Source organism: Oncorhynchus keta, chromosome 5 (assembly GCF_023373465.1).
Source record: "Oncorhynchus keta strain PuntledgeMale-10-30-2019 chromosome 5, Oket_V2, whole genome shotgun sequence".
Taxonomy (NCBI): domain Eukaryota; kingdom Metazoa; phylum Chordata; class Actinopteri; order Salmoniformes; family Salmonidae; genus Oncorhynchus; species Oncorhynchus keta.
Genome location: NC_068425.1, coordinates 15,461,897 through 15,478,412, shown reverse-complemented (window position 1 = coordinate 15,478,412; position 16,516 = coordinate 15,461,897). Strand labels below are relative to the sequence as shown.

The 16,516-nt window shown below is 44.5% G+C and overlaps 1 protein-coding gene across 3 annotated transcripts in view; it reads left to right on the top strand.

Annotated features, from left to right (window-relative positions):
• Nucleotides 1-16,516, top strand: part of LOC118373396 (noelin-2-like) — a 121,752-nt gene that overhangs the window by 101,851 nt on the left and 3,385 nt on the right. For all 3 annotated transcript variants that reach the window (XM_052518823.1, XM_052518824.1, XM_052518822.1), the window contains exons 3-5: nucleotides 11,759-11,914; nucleotides 13,399-13,618; nucleotides 14,497-14,603. In XM_052518823.1, the coding sequence (XP_052374783.1) occupies nucleotides 11,759-11,914; nucleotides 13,399-13,618; nucleotides 14,497-14,603 (483 nt within the window). The remainder of the gene's footprint in view (nucleotides 1-11,758; nucleotides 11,915-13,398; nucleotides 13,619-14,496; nucleotides 14,604-16,516) is intronic.

The following is a 16,516-nucleotide window of genomic DNA, read 5'->3' as shown; positions in this document are numbered from 1 at the left end:
ACTCACTACACCATCTCTCTACACTCATACACTCTCTACACCAGCTCTCCACACTCATACACTCTCTACACCCTCTCTCTACACTCATACACTCTCTACACCATCTCTCTATACTCATACACTCTCTACACCATCTCTCTACACTCATACACTCTCTACACCATCTCTCTACACTCATACACTCTCTACACCATCTCTCTACACTCAAACACTCTCTACACCATCTCTCTACACTCATACACTCTCTACACCATCTTTCCACAGTCATACACCATTACACCAGCTCTCTACACTCATACACTCTCTACACCATCTCTCCACACTCATACACTCTCTACACCATCTCTCCACACTCATACACTCTCTACACCATCTCTCTATACTCATACACTCTCTACACCATCTCTCTACACTTATACACTCTCTACACCATCTCTCTACACTCATACACTCTCTACACCATCTCTCTACACTCATACACTCTCTACACCATCTCTCTACACTCTCTACACCATCTCTCTACACTCATACACTCTACACCATCTCTCTACACTCTCTACACCATCTCTCTACACTCATACACTCTCTACACCATCTCTCTCCACTCATACACTCTCTACACCATCTCTCTACACCATCTCTCTACACTCATACACTCTCTACACCATCTCTCTACACTCATACACTCTCTACACCATCTCTCTACACTCATACACTCTCTACACCATCTCTCCACACTCATATACTCACTACAACATCTCTCTACACTCATACACTCTCTACACCATCTCTCTACACTCACACACTCTCTACACCATCTCTCTACACTCATACACTCACGACACCATCTCTCCACACTCATACCCTCACTACACCATCTCTCCACACTCATACACTCTCTACACCATCTCTCCACACTCATACAATCTCTACACCATCTCTCCACACTCATACACTGTCTACACCATCTCTCTACACTCATACACTCACTACACCATCTCTCTACACGATCTCTCTACACTCATACACTCTCTACACCATCTCTCTACACTCATACACTCACTACACCATCTCTCTACACTCATACACTCTCTACACCATCTCTCCACACTCATACACTCTCTACACCATCTCTCTACACTCATTACACCATCTCTCTACACCATCTCTCCACACTCATACACTCTCTACACCATCTCTCCACAGTCATACACCATTACACCAGCTCTCCACACTCATACACTCACTACACCATCTCTCTACACTCATACACTCTCTACACCAGCTCTCCACACTCATACACTCTCTACACCCTCTCTCTACACTCATACACTCTCTACACCATCTCTCTACACTCATACACTACAGCACAGCAGCCATATGAAATAGAATGCCTGCAGAAAAATGCCCTCATAAAAAACAGGAGAGCATGCACTCATTCACACACATCTGTTTTTGTGCCTGCCACTAACAAAGCTGTGTGTGAAACACATATCCTCAAACACATAGAGAGATGCTGGAATAGCTTGGCAGTGGCCTCAGAGCACTGAATATGCAAATGCAATCTCCAACCACTCTCTGCGCCCCACACACATACACAAACATACACATACAGGTTTGGAGAGAGCGATGCTGAATTCCATTGTCTCTCATAGACTCTCCTGTAAGTCAGAAATGATTGGATAGGTTCAAGCCACCCCAGCAAATCAAAAGCCAAGGTGAATCACAAGGTGCAACCTAACCGATCCTTTCAGGTCTAGAAGAGAGCCTAGTGGTTAGGTATTATGTATTCAGGGAGAGAGGGAGAGAGCAAGTTGAAATAATCTTTATTGGGTCTGGGAGCCCACAACACAATAAATACTCATACAAAACCATTGTTACAGATCAATTAAAAACACAACTCCAAATCCTCCTCCACAGTAACTAAACACAACAGCCTCTGAATACCCCAATATGATCAATATTGTTGACCAGTTTATAATAGGCAAACTCAACCCTCAGTCTCGCTACCAGCATTCCCAACACATCCACAGACCCCTGTTCTTTCGGGTCTTCCATATCGCTAATTTAGCTGCCCCTAACACTAAATTAAGCAACATAACTACACCCTTTTTTATTTTACCCCGTTTTCTCCCCAATTTAGTGGTATCCAATTGCTTTAGTAGCTACTATCTTGTCTCATCGCTCCAACTCCCGTATGGGCTCGGGAGAGACGAAGGTTGAAAGTCATGCTTCCTCCGATACACAACCCAACCAAGCCGCACTGCTTCTTAACACAGCGCTCATCCAACCCGGAAGCCAGCTGCACCAATGTGTCGGAGGAAACACCGTGCACCTGGCAACCTTGGTTAGCGCGCACTGCGCCCAGCCCAGTGCTCAGAAACAGACAACCTGTCTAACCTTCCAACCCTACCACAGTAGTGCTCAGAAACAGACAACCTGTCTAACCTTCCAACCCTACCACAGTAGTGCTCAGAAACAGACAACCTGTCTAACCTTCCAACCCTACCACAGTAGTGCTCAGAAACAGACAACCTGTCTAACCTTCCAACCCTACCACAGTAGTGCTCAGAAACAGACAACCTGTCTAACCTTCCAACCCTACCACAGTAGTGCTCAGAAACAGACAACCTGTCTAACCTTCCAACCCTACTACAGTAGTGATCAGATACATACAACCTGTCTAACCTTCCAACCCTACTACAGTAGTGCTCAGATACATACAACCTGTCTAACCTTCCAACCCTACTACAGTAGTGATCAGATACAAACAACCTGTCTAACCGTCTAACCCTACTACAGTAGTGATCAGATACATACAACCTGTCTAACCGTCCAACCCTACTACAGTAGTGATCAGAAACATACAACCTGTCTAACCTTCCAACCCTACTACAGTAGTGATCAGATACATACAACCTGTCTAACCTTCCAACCCTACTACAGTAGTGATCAGATACATACAACCTGTCTAACCTTCCAACCCTACTACAGTAGTGCTCAGATACATACAACCTGTCTAACCTTCCAACCCTACTACAGTAGTGATCAGATACATACAACCTGTCTAACCTTCCAACCCTACTACAGTAGTGATCAGATACATACAACCTGTCTAACCTTCCAACCCTACTACAGTAGTGCTCAGATACATACAACCTGTCTAACCTTCCAACCCTACTACAGTAGTGATCAGATACATACAACCTGTCTAACCTTCCAACCCTACTACAGTAGTGATCAGATACATACAACCTGTCTAACCTTCCAACCCTACTACAGTAGTGATCAGATACATACAACCTGTCTAACCTTCCAACCCTACTACAGTAGTGATCAGATACATACAACCTGTCTAACCTTCCAACCCTACTACAGTAGTGATCAGATACATACAACCTGTCTAACCTTCCAACCCTACTACAGTAGTGATCAGATACATACAACCTGTCTAACCTTCCAACCCTACTACAGTAGTGCTCAGATACATACAACCTGTCTAACCTTCCAACCCTACTACAGTAGTGATCAGATACATACAACCTGTCTAACCTTCCAACCCTACTACAGTAGTGGTCAGATACACACAACCTGTCTAACCTTCAACCCTACTACAGTAGTGATCAGATACATACAACCTGTCTAACCTTCCAACCCTACTACAGTAGTGATCAGATACATACAACCTGTCTAACCTTCCAACCCTACTACAGTAGTGATCAGATACATACAACCTGTCTAACCTTCCAACCCTACTACAGTAGTGATCAGATACATACAACCTGTCTAACCTTCCAACCCTACTACAGTAGTGCTCAGAAACAGACAACCTGTCTAACCTTGCTGCACTGACACAACCTTCATTAACTTTTAGCCATGTGTACTGCCTAACTTTCGCATTCCTTACTCTCCACACACCAGAAAGCTCAAACTCAGTTAATAAACCAGACAGACAAGTTGCTGACCGCAGGTGAGGTTCTTCAGCAGTGCGATCAACAGTAAAATCCACTGTACACTTCCAGTTCCAGTCCCCCCATAAGACCATACAGCCTCTTGGTCACACTGTCTTAAGGTTTCCTTTATTTGATCAAAAACAACAATACGCTCTGTACCCTTATTAGGAGCATAAACATTTTTTTACATTTAAAAAAAAACATAACATCCACCTTGACCAATAAAACCAGACCCTTGACAATTTCTGTTGTAGATACCACAGTCACCCCTAAACCTGAGGAAAACAAGATTGCCACCCCAGAACTAAAATGAGTACCATGACTGAGAATATGCTGCCCCTCCCACCACATACCCCAGTCAAACTCATTTTCCTCATCACTATGTGTCTCCTGTAGGAAAACTACATTAAGCCTTTTCAGTTGTATTACTTCTAATACCCAAGCCCTCTTATTCCTGTCCCTTCCCCCATTAATACTGAGAGAACCTCCCCTTAGTACCTCCATATAGAAAAGATAAAAGAAAAGCAGAAGAGCCCACAGAGAAACCAAAGAGAAAAAAAACACCCTATGAAGCATGATCATCATCATTATTTTAATCTTCTCTTAACCTGACCACGTTTTCCACCACCTTTTGCTGCTGCAACAGCAGTAATACATTTCCTCAAGCGAAACCGCTTCTTCTCACTCAATTGTTCTAACCCCACCGTCTTCTGTAACATCACAGCTGAACTCACAAACTTATCAACGTCAAAATAATCTGCCAATTTGACAGATTTCCCAAAAGTTTGATCCAGAAACTCATTTACCTCCTCTAGATCATAAACTGAGGCCTCACCAGCAGCTATCATATCAAAAGAGATATCCATATCCTTCTCCTGATCCTCAGCTGAGGCCACAGACAACTGACTCCCCTCTACCACATCCCTTTCAACACTCCCCACTTGCACCTCACCACTCGTACCAGGCATCTCCTCCACTACCTGGGAGACTAGCCCCACCTGAACCTCATTACTCGTAGTGGGCATCTCCTCCACTACCTGGGAGCCTAGCTCCACATTAACCCCAGCACTCGTAGTGGGCATCTCCTCGACTACCTGGGAGCATAGCTCCACATGAAAACCCTCCTGTACCTCATTATCTACTGGGTGAAATTCCACAGTGTGCCATCACAGCAGCAAGTGACCTGTTGCCACAAGAAAAGGGCAACCAGTGAAGAACAAACACCATTGTAAATACAACCCATATTTATGCTTATTTATTTTCCCTTGTGTACTTTAACCATTTGTACATTGTTACAACACTGTATATATATATATATATATATATATATATATATATATAATGTCTTTATTGTTTTGAAACTTGTGTAAGTGTAATGTTTACTGTTCATTTGTATTATATATGGATGGTTGTTGACTCTGAGAGCGCGTCATTCGGTGTGTATATCTAACCCCAACCCTCCATCTCTCCGCCTCCTTCCAGAGGTTTCAGCGGTTGTGTTGTGGCTAATAATTTGGCTTTCTGAGACTCTTGTCCAGACCTTTTTCCCCAGCAGGGCACTGTGCTCTAACTTCTCATAGACACATCTCCAGCTCTACTTTACATACTAGACCACTGGAGCCTGGAGCCTGGCAGGAGACAGTATTGAGTTAGGGTTGGTGAGGGGAGTCTGTGGGTGGGAAAAAGATAGAGGGAGAGGCGGAGGGAGGGAGAGAGAGAGAGATAGGAAGGCCGACATTGATAGGGTGCTGAGAGAAGAGGAGAGGTGAGGTAAATTGAGATGCTGAATGGGCTGTGGAAGCCTCAGTGGATCAATGAGACACCTGAATTCTCTGATCTCATTCACACTGATAGCCATCTTTTCCCCTTCCTTTCACACTGTGTGTCTCCTCCACTCAGGTTTTTGACTGACACACACACACACATTTGTGCCCTCACACACACACACACACACACTTTTTTGACGAATGCACAAATGTGTGTGTGGGCATGGTGTGTGTGAGCTTGTAAGACAGCAGCTGTGAAGGACTACCGCTCCTGTCTTAAAAAGGCCAGACTAATGAGGACACCTGGGGTCAGTGGTTCTGTCTCTGAGCCACCTGCCCAGCATTCCATAGAGCCTAGCAGAGGAGGAGGAGGTGGGCTGAATGGAGCCACTCTGTCATCCAATATAACATCCTCATTTAAAACGCGCTAGACATGATCCTCACCTCAGACAGCCAAGGATATGCTAAAAATGTACCGTACAAAGTTAAATTCTATCCAGAGATTGTAAAATACCACAATAAAATGCCACAATATCTAGCATCATTTGTAAAGGTGTACAAATTCCATACCCATGGTCATGGTTAGGGCTGTTGCGGTGATCATATTACCGCCACACCGACAGTCAACGTCAATTGTAATGAGAGAGAGAGAAGAGCAATGCAATTAAGGACACAAGCCCATCGAAAGTGGAGAGAAAGACGATCAGATTAGAATGATCCTTCTCTCTCTCTCTCTCTCTCTCTCTCTCTCTCTCTCTCTCTCTCTCTCTCTCTCTCTCTCTCTCTCTCTCTCTCTCTCTCTCTCTCTCTCTCTCTCTCTCTCTCTCTGAATTTTAATGCATGCTGCCAAAGCTCACCACTAATGCTTGTGGTAAACATTAAACAAGATTCAGTACATTAACTCTAAATGATGACAGAAACATGATGGCAAACGGCATCAAGCAACATGACTTCTGATAAGTATTGTTACACATTCCTTTTTCAAGGTGCTTTGGGTGTCAATGTTATTCAAATAGGCTAAGGTGGCTAAGGTGTATGTAAACTTCCGACTTCAACTGTATGGGAACTCCTTCAAGACTGCTGGAAAAGCATTCCTGGTGATGCTGGTTGAGTGAATGCCAAGAGTGTGCAAAACTGTCATCAAGGCAAAAGGTGGCTACTTTAAAGAATCGAAAATCGAAAATATGTTTTGATTTGTTTATCACTTTTTTGGTTACTGCATGATCCCATGTGTGTTATTTCATAGTTGTGATGTCTTCACTATTATTCAACAATGTAGAAAATAGTAAAAATAACGAAAAACCCTTGAATGAGTAGCTGTGTCCAAACTTTTGACTGATACTGTATATATTTACAAAGATTGGAAATGTTGCAAACAATTACATTTACGGAAGCCACAATCTATCTGCAATAAAAAAAGCTGGTCTACCCCCTAAAAAAATACAATAATAATAATAATAATTCCACATGACTGTTGAGTTATCTCCTCTTATGCACTGCATTTGTAGTACCCAACTCACTAACTTGACCATCAGGTCTAATGACCTGGTACTCAGGGCTCTAACGACCATTCAGGTCTAATGACCTGGTACTCAGGGCTCTAACAACCATCAGGTCCTAATGACCTGGTACTCAGGGCTCTAACGAGGAGCAGGTCCTAATGACCTGGTACTCAGGGCTCTAACAACCATTCAGGTCTAATGACCTGGTACTCAGGGCTCTAACGACCATCAGGCCCTAATGACCTGGTACTCAGGGCTCTGACGACCATCAGGTCCTAATGACCTGGTACTCAGGGCTCTAACGACCAGCAGGTCCTAATGACCTGGTACTCAGGGCTCTAACGACCAGCAGGTCCTAATGACCTGGTACTCAGGGTTCTAACGACCATCAGGCCCTAATGACCTGGTACTCAGGGCTCTGACGACCATCAGGTCCTAATGACCTGGTACTCAGGGCTCTAACGACCATCAGGTCCTAATGACCTGGTACTCAGGGCTCTAACGACCAGCAGGTCCTAATGACCTGGTACTCAGGGCTCTGACGACCATCAGGTCCTAATGACCTGGTACTCAGGGCTCTAACGACCATCAGGTCCTAATGACCCGGTACTCAGGGCTCTATTGTCCCTCTAACCACTCTGACAGCAATGCAAATGAAATCAAAAATCTAATCCAACACTAATCATCAAAACAGTCTCATGCTTTTAAAACTCACCTCACTGTGATGATCAATTTGAAGAAAGAAGCTCAACATCAGGTTGAAACTGAGTGGACAACATGCTCATTGTGGATGTTGTTTCAAAGCCTAACACATCAAAATGGACTTTCTAAGGTGTTGATTCATTCAAAAGGCCCATACTATTAGAGCTTGTGAATACCATAGGCCTATATATGAGCCCAAGCCCGAACAAAAAAAACTGAATTAAATTAACAATTGTGCTGTTATACAATACATAGCCAATACCCCAAAATGCACCAAATTCTAGTAATCGTCTTTGAGTTTGGACTGTAGTATTATGCATACTGGATGGTCTGGTTACCTTATGCTACGCTCCAAAATGTCTATCCATTAATCTGGGAGAGAACGTATAGGCCTAGGCGATGCTATTGGTTAATTGATTGTGCAGGGCGGCTTACAGATTTAGCCTACAATTATAGTGAATTTGTATTTGATTTTGAGTAGCCTAGTAATAGGGCATTTTTTATATTTTCATAATGAATAGGCTGACACCTTTAGCTAGAGAATATCTCACCACGGTGCGTCTCCATCTCCTCCTCTTTCTCCTTCATTCCTGCTATATGCAATCCTGTGTGGAAGCAGAGTTTTGATGGTTGCCACTAAAAAGAGGAGGAAAATATGGAAATATGATGAGAGAACAGCGCGTGCATCCTGAGGCAAAGAACAAAGCTCAAGTTCTTTTTGCAACTTTCTCAAATCATCAATAGCCTGTCGTCGCATCATGCAGCCCATATTTGTTTTGATTTAAGACATTCTAAGATTTGTATCATTCACAAATAAAGTTGCCAAACAACTCTATATCTAGCATATAAATCTACTGTAGCAAATTATCATGTTTACGCTCAACATAGCCACTTCATATGCCCACTCTCTCCTGGATGGGCAAAATATCCTTTCTATTTTATTCAGCTAAGTTCAATTATATTCTTCATACTATAAAATCATATAATATAAACTAATGACATACTACTTATAAGCATATCTTGTCTGCTAAATGAACTAACCCACAGCCTATGGCATGGCTACAGTCTATGTCATGGGCGCACAGCAAGATAACATACAGTAGGCCAACTTATTTTCAGTTCTTCTGAAATACATTTTCTTCATATCATGTTTCTTTAGACCTGACTAAAATAATAATGGATTTATTATGATGGTGTAGATTAATGGTATTTATTAGACTTTTATGTTCCAAAGGCACGCATCAGAGGCTTGTATGCAGCTTGTATGTGTAGATGCCTGGAGGCGCTAAACATGTTTATGTTAATTAACTGTCAATTAACGCGAGCCCTAGGCCCGAGCCATGGTGTCAGCAGGTGACAGACAGACAGACAGACAGACGGACGGAGGGACGGATGGACATTTAAACAGACAAACAGACAGATATACATTTAAACAGACAGACATTTAAACAGACAGACAGACAGACATTTAAACAGACAGACAGACGACATTAAACAGACAGACAGACAGACATTAAACAGACAGACATTTAAACAGCTTTTATCACCTCCCTCAGTGTGATAAGGAAGAGATATGGAGCAGCATCAGTCACTGTGCTGGACCGCCAAACAGCAGAAGCAGACTGAACATGCATCTAAACCAGCCAGGAGGAGGAATATGGAACTAGCTAGCAGTCTGTGGTTAGCGTTAGCTAATGTTAGTGTTACCTCAAGGCCTCTCTGGGGATGGAGATACCTGTCTGTCACACCTGCCAGGACACAGTTTGTCTACTACACACAGTCACACACAACCGGAGGCTTCATAATACACACTACATGACCAAAAGTATGTGAACACCTGCTCATCGAATATCTCATTCCAAAATCTCATTCCATGGGCATTAAAATGGAGTTGGTCTCCTCTTTACTGCTATAACAGCCTCCATTATTATGAGAAGGCTTTCCAATGGATGTTGGAACATTGTTGCAGGGACTTGCTTCCATTCAACCACAAGAGCATTAGTGAGGTCGGGCACTGATGTTGGGGCGATTAGACCTGACTTGCAGTCGGCATTCTAATTCATCCCAAAGGTGTTTGAGGGGGTTGAGGTCAGGGCTCTGTGCAGGCCAGTCAAGTTTTTCCACACAGATCTCGACAAACAATTTCTTTCTGAACCTCGCTTTATGCACGGGGGAATTGTCATGCTGAAACAGGAAAGGGTCTTCCCCAAACTGTTGCCACAATGTTGGAAGCACAAAATCGTCTAGATTCTAGAATGTCATTGTATGTTCTAGCAATAAGATTTCCCTTCACTGGAACCAAGGGGTCTAGCTACCATGAATCGCTACCATGAAAAAAAGCCCAGACCATTATCCCCCCTCCACCAAACTTTACAGTTGGCGGTATGCATTGGGGCAGGTAGCATTCGCCTGGCATCCACCATACCCAGATTAGTCCGTCGGCCTGATGGTGAAGCGTGATTCATCACTCCAGAGAACAGGTGATCTTAGGCTTGTGTGGGGTTGCTCGACCATGGAAACCCATTTCACGAAGCCCCCTGATGAATAGTTCTTGTGCTGATGTTGCTCCCAGAGGCAGTTTGGAACTCGGTAGTGAGTGTTGCAACCGAGGACAGATGTTTTTTACTCTCCGAGACATTTCCACTTCACAATAACAGCACATACAGGTGACCGGGGCAGTGCCAAAAGGACAGAAATTTGACGAGCTGACTTGTTGAAAAGGCGTCATCCTATGACGGTGCCATGTTGAAAGTCAGTAAGGTCATTCCACTGCCAATGTTTTCAAGAAGATTGCATGGCTCTGTGCGGCTGAAATAACCAAATCCACTAATCATACTTTTGTATATAGAGTGTAATTCATGTACAGTACAAACTTTAATACACACATTGAATTAACTATTCATTCAATGTACATAAATGAAAACACAAATGAATATTTCATTCCGTTAAAACTTCTTCGGGATCAGTGTCCCTTCCACGGGATGGTTGAGCTTATGCGATTAGCATGAGGTTGTAATTATTCTGTTAATGAGTTACATAAGGTTTGGCCAGTTGAACCCTGGCCAGTATGTGGGTGTAGTGTGTGGGTGGAATAGAGCAGTAGCAGAGTGTATAGTGAGTGGGTGGTTCCAGTGGGCAGATGTCCCAGTGGGTGGTGAGAGGAGGATAAGAGGAAGTGAAGGCAAAGTGCTGTTGGGAGTACAGCACAGCTCATTGTAATAAAAAGGAAAACACGGGCCACTGAATAAACGTGTCATTTTGTGTGTGTCTGACTGCGCGTCTGTCTGTGAGTCTGTGGGTCTGACTCTAGCCCCGTTTATACATGGTGCTAACATGGGTCCATCCTGATCTTGTCTACATACTGATTGTGCCCACATGTCCAGAAATGTGTCTACACATGGTATTATAATGTGTCTGTTGTCCGTCTGCATTGTCACAAGAGTTCCTGGTCCCTTCATTTATTCAAATGATTTCACAGCTATTCCCTCAAAATAACATTTATTTATTGTAAGACACATATTGATGTAGTCAGTCAATGCCACCTCTCAATGATTTTAGAGGGAGGAATAATGACGATTTAAATGGTTTCTTTGTACAGATCGGTCTACACTAGTAGGATATCCAGACACGATGTGTGTCTGACTACCTCTGGAGTTGGGCAGGATGATCTGTGTCTTTTGAGTGTCTTCACCTGTCAAAAAAAGGTGGGCACAATCGGGAATGTGGACAAGATCAGTACAAAGGACTCAAGTTAGAACCAGGTGTAAACGGGGCTTCTGTATCTATCTGTCTGTCTGTCTGTGCGTCTAACAGCATGTGTGTGTTTGACTGACAGGTCCAGAACATCACCCAGTCCATGGAGTTGCTGGACCTGCGGACCAACAGGGACCTTCAGTATGTGAGGAACACAGAGAGCCTGATGAAGGCTGTAGATGTCAAGCTGAAGACTGCCTCAGACAACCCCCGAAGCCTCAACCCCAAGAGCTTACAGGTAACGCACATGACATGCGTGCATGTGTCCATTCATCTGTACTGAAAAACAATCACACAGGTTTCTACGTGAAGCATATTTCTAAACTGTGTATGTGAACTTTCTGATAAGAACTGTCTATAGGAACACCCTGGACTCTTAGCACAGGCTTTATAACGTATACTTACAGCTTCCTCTACATCACAACACATAATGACACACTAACACTCACATAGCTTATCTTCATCTGCTATTTCACTGTAATTGAGTCATGTACAGGAGGCAATTTGAGCACAATCTCTCCTGCATTATTAAAACCCCACTACCAAGCGCAAGTGTCTCTCTCTCTCTCTCTCTCTCTCTCTCTCTCTCTCTCTCAGTTAACAGCCATATATATTCACATTTATCTAATCCTTATCTTCCAACAAGCGGAATCTCAGGCTCCATTATCAGACAGCGTTTCTGTCTTGCTGTCAGCTGGTCCTTCTCACGCGTTTCTTACACACTGCGGATATTAGATGGACCATAAAATGGTTTGATTAAAAGATGCTTTGATAAATTCTTAATGCGTAAACTTGATTTACTGCTGGGACTCTGCACGGCAACAGGGATGGGCCTGGGGAGTGGCCCTGTGGTGTTTCTCTCTCAACACGTTTTATTATTAAAGTCGCTGCAATGTTTACGAAACCCCCCACCCCCATTAATCAATATATCTTAATATCACTAGCATATGCCAAGTCATGCGAATTCAAATAGCTTTCCAAATGTGAATAAATACTCATTCACAATCCAATGGGTGCAGAACAAACTGTGTAAGTCTAAAAGCTGCATTTGACTTTCTGTGAGACGGCCTGATGAATGTGTGGAGCTCAACGTCGCCGTTGGCAGGGCACGGGAGATTAACGAGAGGGAATTTTTGCGGGGCGAACGGGGGAAAATGAGATTTATAATGTGGCGCTGTGGGGCTGAGAGCTGCTCCATCACCAGATTTACGATAAACCTTAACAAGGAGAAAACAGCCCCCCCTGTGGCGGACTAGGTTTATTGACGTGCCTGCTGCTCCTAATAGCCTCACAGCACAGGACTGCACTGATGTACCTTAGCAGGCTACCTCTCCTCTCCTGCTGCCCCCTTCATCGATACACCACTGGCCTATGAGAAATCAGCCCCACCACCTCCCTGACAGCAGATCAGTCATAGATGTGGAGCTGAGGCTGGGATAGGATAGATGATGTAGGTCCCCGGATGAGGAAGAATGCATTGGAGAATGAAACAATGGAGTCCAGGATAAACAGTGTGCATGAAAACACATTTGGGGATTTGTCATGAGAACGGCAACTAGCTCTGACATTGGAATGCAGTCAGTTACCATCACACACAAATCTGCCCTTCTGTTTGCTATGTGTGTGGCTTCTCTCTCACTCCTCTTTCTGCTGTTTTTCCTCTTTCTGAATCTAATCTTCCTCTTTGTCACCCCTCTCTCCCGCTCTCCATCCGACCCGCAGGAGTTGAAGGACAAGGTGACCCAGCTGCTCCCCCTACTGCCGGTGTTGGAGCAGTACAAGACTGATGCCCGTCAGATCAGCCGGGTGAGGGAGGAGGTGAGGAACCTGTCGCTGGTGCTCATGGCCATCCAGGAGGAGATGGGAGCCTACGACTACGAGGAGCTGAGACACAGGGTCCTGCTGCTGGAGACCAGGCTCCACTCCTGCATGCAGAAACTGGGTGAGGAGAGCGGGGGGTGGGGGGTTGGGTGTATCTGTGGAGATCCATAAATATCCATAAAGGTAAAGATCCAAGATGACATTATACTGATAGAAAGATGCTGACATCCCAACAGCATTGAATGTCTCCTGGCTTGTCATGGACTACTCTACTATGACTGGTTGGAGGTAGTCTTCGTGTACATAATATAATACTGTGAGTGCTATTCACATTGACGAGGCAATGTAAGGAAAACCTAACACAGATCATTTGGAATATGTTCAGACTAAACGTATTTGTTCACAACCTGAGATGCTGTTGGATTTAGAATAACGGACTTGCTGTTTTTCTCTATGAAGAGTCAAGCAGTGCTCTCTGAAAACACTATTATAAACACCAGAGTTCATAGCTTGCCACCTTTCCACCAGAGTACTTTTACGATCAATTTAATCCAACACATTGATGACCCACTATCACCAAGAGCAAGGTGACATGTAGCTACAGTAGCTGAGACGCAGGATATTAATGGTCAACATTCTAGTGATGTTCATGTTCAGTACTAGTATCAAGCTGGATAAATGATCCAGTAATGGCCTAGAGACGCCCAGATAAATGATCATTCTCATGTAATATGTGGAGCTAAACTGATGATTTAACAGAAAAGGGGATTGCAGCTGAAATGTTGCCTTTAGCTGTTTAATATTTCACGATATTCTGTGTGTGTGTGTGTGTGTGTGTGTGTGTGTGTGTGTGTGTGTGTGTGTGTGTGTGTGTGTGTGTGTGTGTGTGTGTGTGTGTGTGTGTGTGTGTGTGTGTGTGTGTGTGTGTGTGTGTGTGTGTGTGTGTGTGTGTGTGTGTGTGTGTGTGTGTGTGTGTGTGTGTGTGTGTGTGTGTCGCAGGCTGTGGGAAGTTGACCGGCGTCAGTAACCCCATCACCATCCGTGCGTCAGGGTCAAGATTCGGCTCCTGGATGACTGACACCATGATCCCTAGTTCAGACAACCGGGTAAGTTTTCCTCATGAACACCATGCACGAACACACATAGGTTTTACTACCCTTGTGGGGACCAAAACAACCCTAATTGTAACCCTAAACCTAATCCTTAAGCCTAAAAAAGCCCTTTTCCTTGTGGGGACTGGCAAAATGTCTCCACTCAGAATTGTCCTTGTTTTACTATCCTTGTGTGGTCTTCTGGTAACCAGAAGGATAGTAAAAACCAAACCACACACACACACACTGACCCTTGACCCCCAAAACAGAGTTTATCACATGGCTTAGACTACAGCTCCACAGGACCCTCACAGGGGGGTTGTATGATGTAATGCTACTTTGGTGACAGACTATTTTGCCTACAGTCTGTCAGACTCCTGAGTCACTGATGGATGTCAGCCCTCCCTCCTTTCTCTCTCTCCCTCTCTCCCTCCCTCCCTCCTGTCCCATCCCATCACAGCCACAGTACGCCTGCTGATTAATCATTCTGTCATGGGGGAAGAAATATACGAGTTGTTTAAGCAGAAGTTTCTCCAATCACCTGGGTAATTACCAGCAGTGTGACTGCCAGCCGAGCAGCAGAGCAGCAGAGCAGCAGAGACTGAGACAAGGATGTGAGCTTGGACACAAATTATATAGTAATGGGTTTTCCTAATTGGAGATGACATGTGGTCGCACGTTAACAAGACCCTCTGGTGTAGAGAGGAGAGGAGGTGTAGAGAGGAGGTGTAGAGAGGAGAGGAGAGGAGAGGAGAGGAGAGGAGAGGAGAGGAGAGGAGAGGGAGGAGAGGAGAGGAGAGGAGAGGAGAGGAGAGGAGAGGAGAGGAGAGGAGAGGAGAGGAGAGGAGAGGAGAGGAGGTACAGGGGGAGAGGAGAGGAGAGGAGAAGAGAAGAGAATAGAAGAGAAGAGAAGAGAAGAGAAGAGAAGAGAAGAGGAGAGGAGAGGAGAGGAGAGGAGAGGAGAGGGGAGAGGAGAGGAGAGGAGAGGAGGGGGTGGTAGAAGGGAAGAGGAGAGGGGAGGAGAGAGGTGGTAGAAGGGAAGAGGAGAGGGGAGGAGAGGATGCGTGGATGGGGAGAGGAATGGAGGATAGAAGAAATGAGGGAAGAGAGGGATGAGGGCAGGAGAGGAGAGGATAGACGTTTCGTTCAGTGGGGGGGAAATGAATATGGCCTTTCTCATCTTAACACTGTCATCATGTTCCAGACTAAATCAATAGAATGTTGTGTTGTGTTGTAGGTCATCGTCTCCCCCATGCAGATGACTGTGTTTAATGATCACGTTGCTCACTGACATCACGTTAGAATTCATATCAGTCACTGATTCTATAGCCTATATACATCCAAGGAGTATCACATTAATGCCCATATCCATCACTGTGATCACATTTGGGAGCCGAAATGTCATTGGCTCATGAGAGTGAAATGTCATTTGCTCCATACTGCCTCTCAAATGCTACATGACAAAAAACCTCTCTCTCAGACATGCCTGTCTGCCTATGCGTGTCCCAACTAGGGCTCAAGCAAAGCGCCTCCATGCTCTAGAGACTCATTTAACAGTGATAACGGGAAATAATACTTCATGCTCCATAATCTTCCCTCCTCCATAATTCAGCTGCTATTCCAGCACCACCCCGGCTCCTGTCCTAACCCTCCCTCCCTCCCTCCGGGAGTCAGCCTGAAAACTAGTGGATAGGACCTAAATCCTTGTCTGACACATTAAGAGCAAAAAGTACATATGTGAGCTGACTGTGGTTTAATTGAATCAATTAATAGTGGAGAGGCCAGGGGATGAGTGGAGATTGGGTCATGGAGGGGGCTGCTCTGTCAATGTCCTGATCCAGTCATTCTCAGTAAAGAGAGAAAAGACAGAAAGAGACGTTAACAGGATTGATTTTCTGTAAGTGTGGACTGGAAAAGGGCAGAGAGCA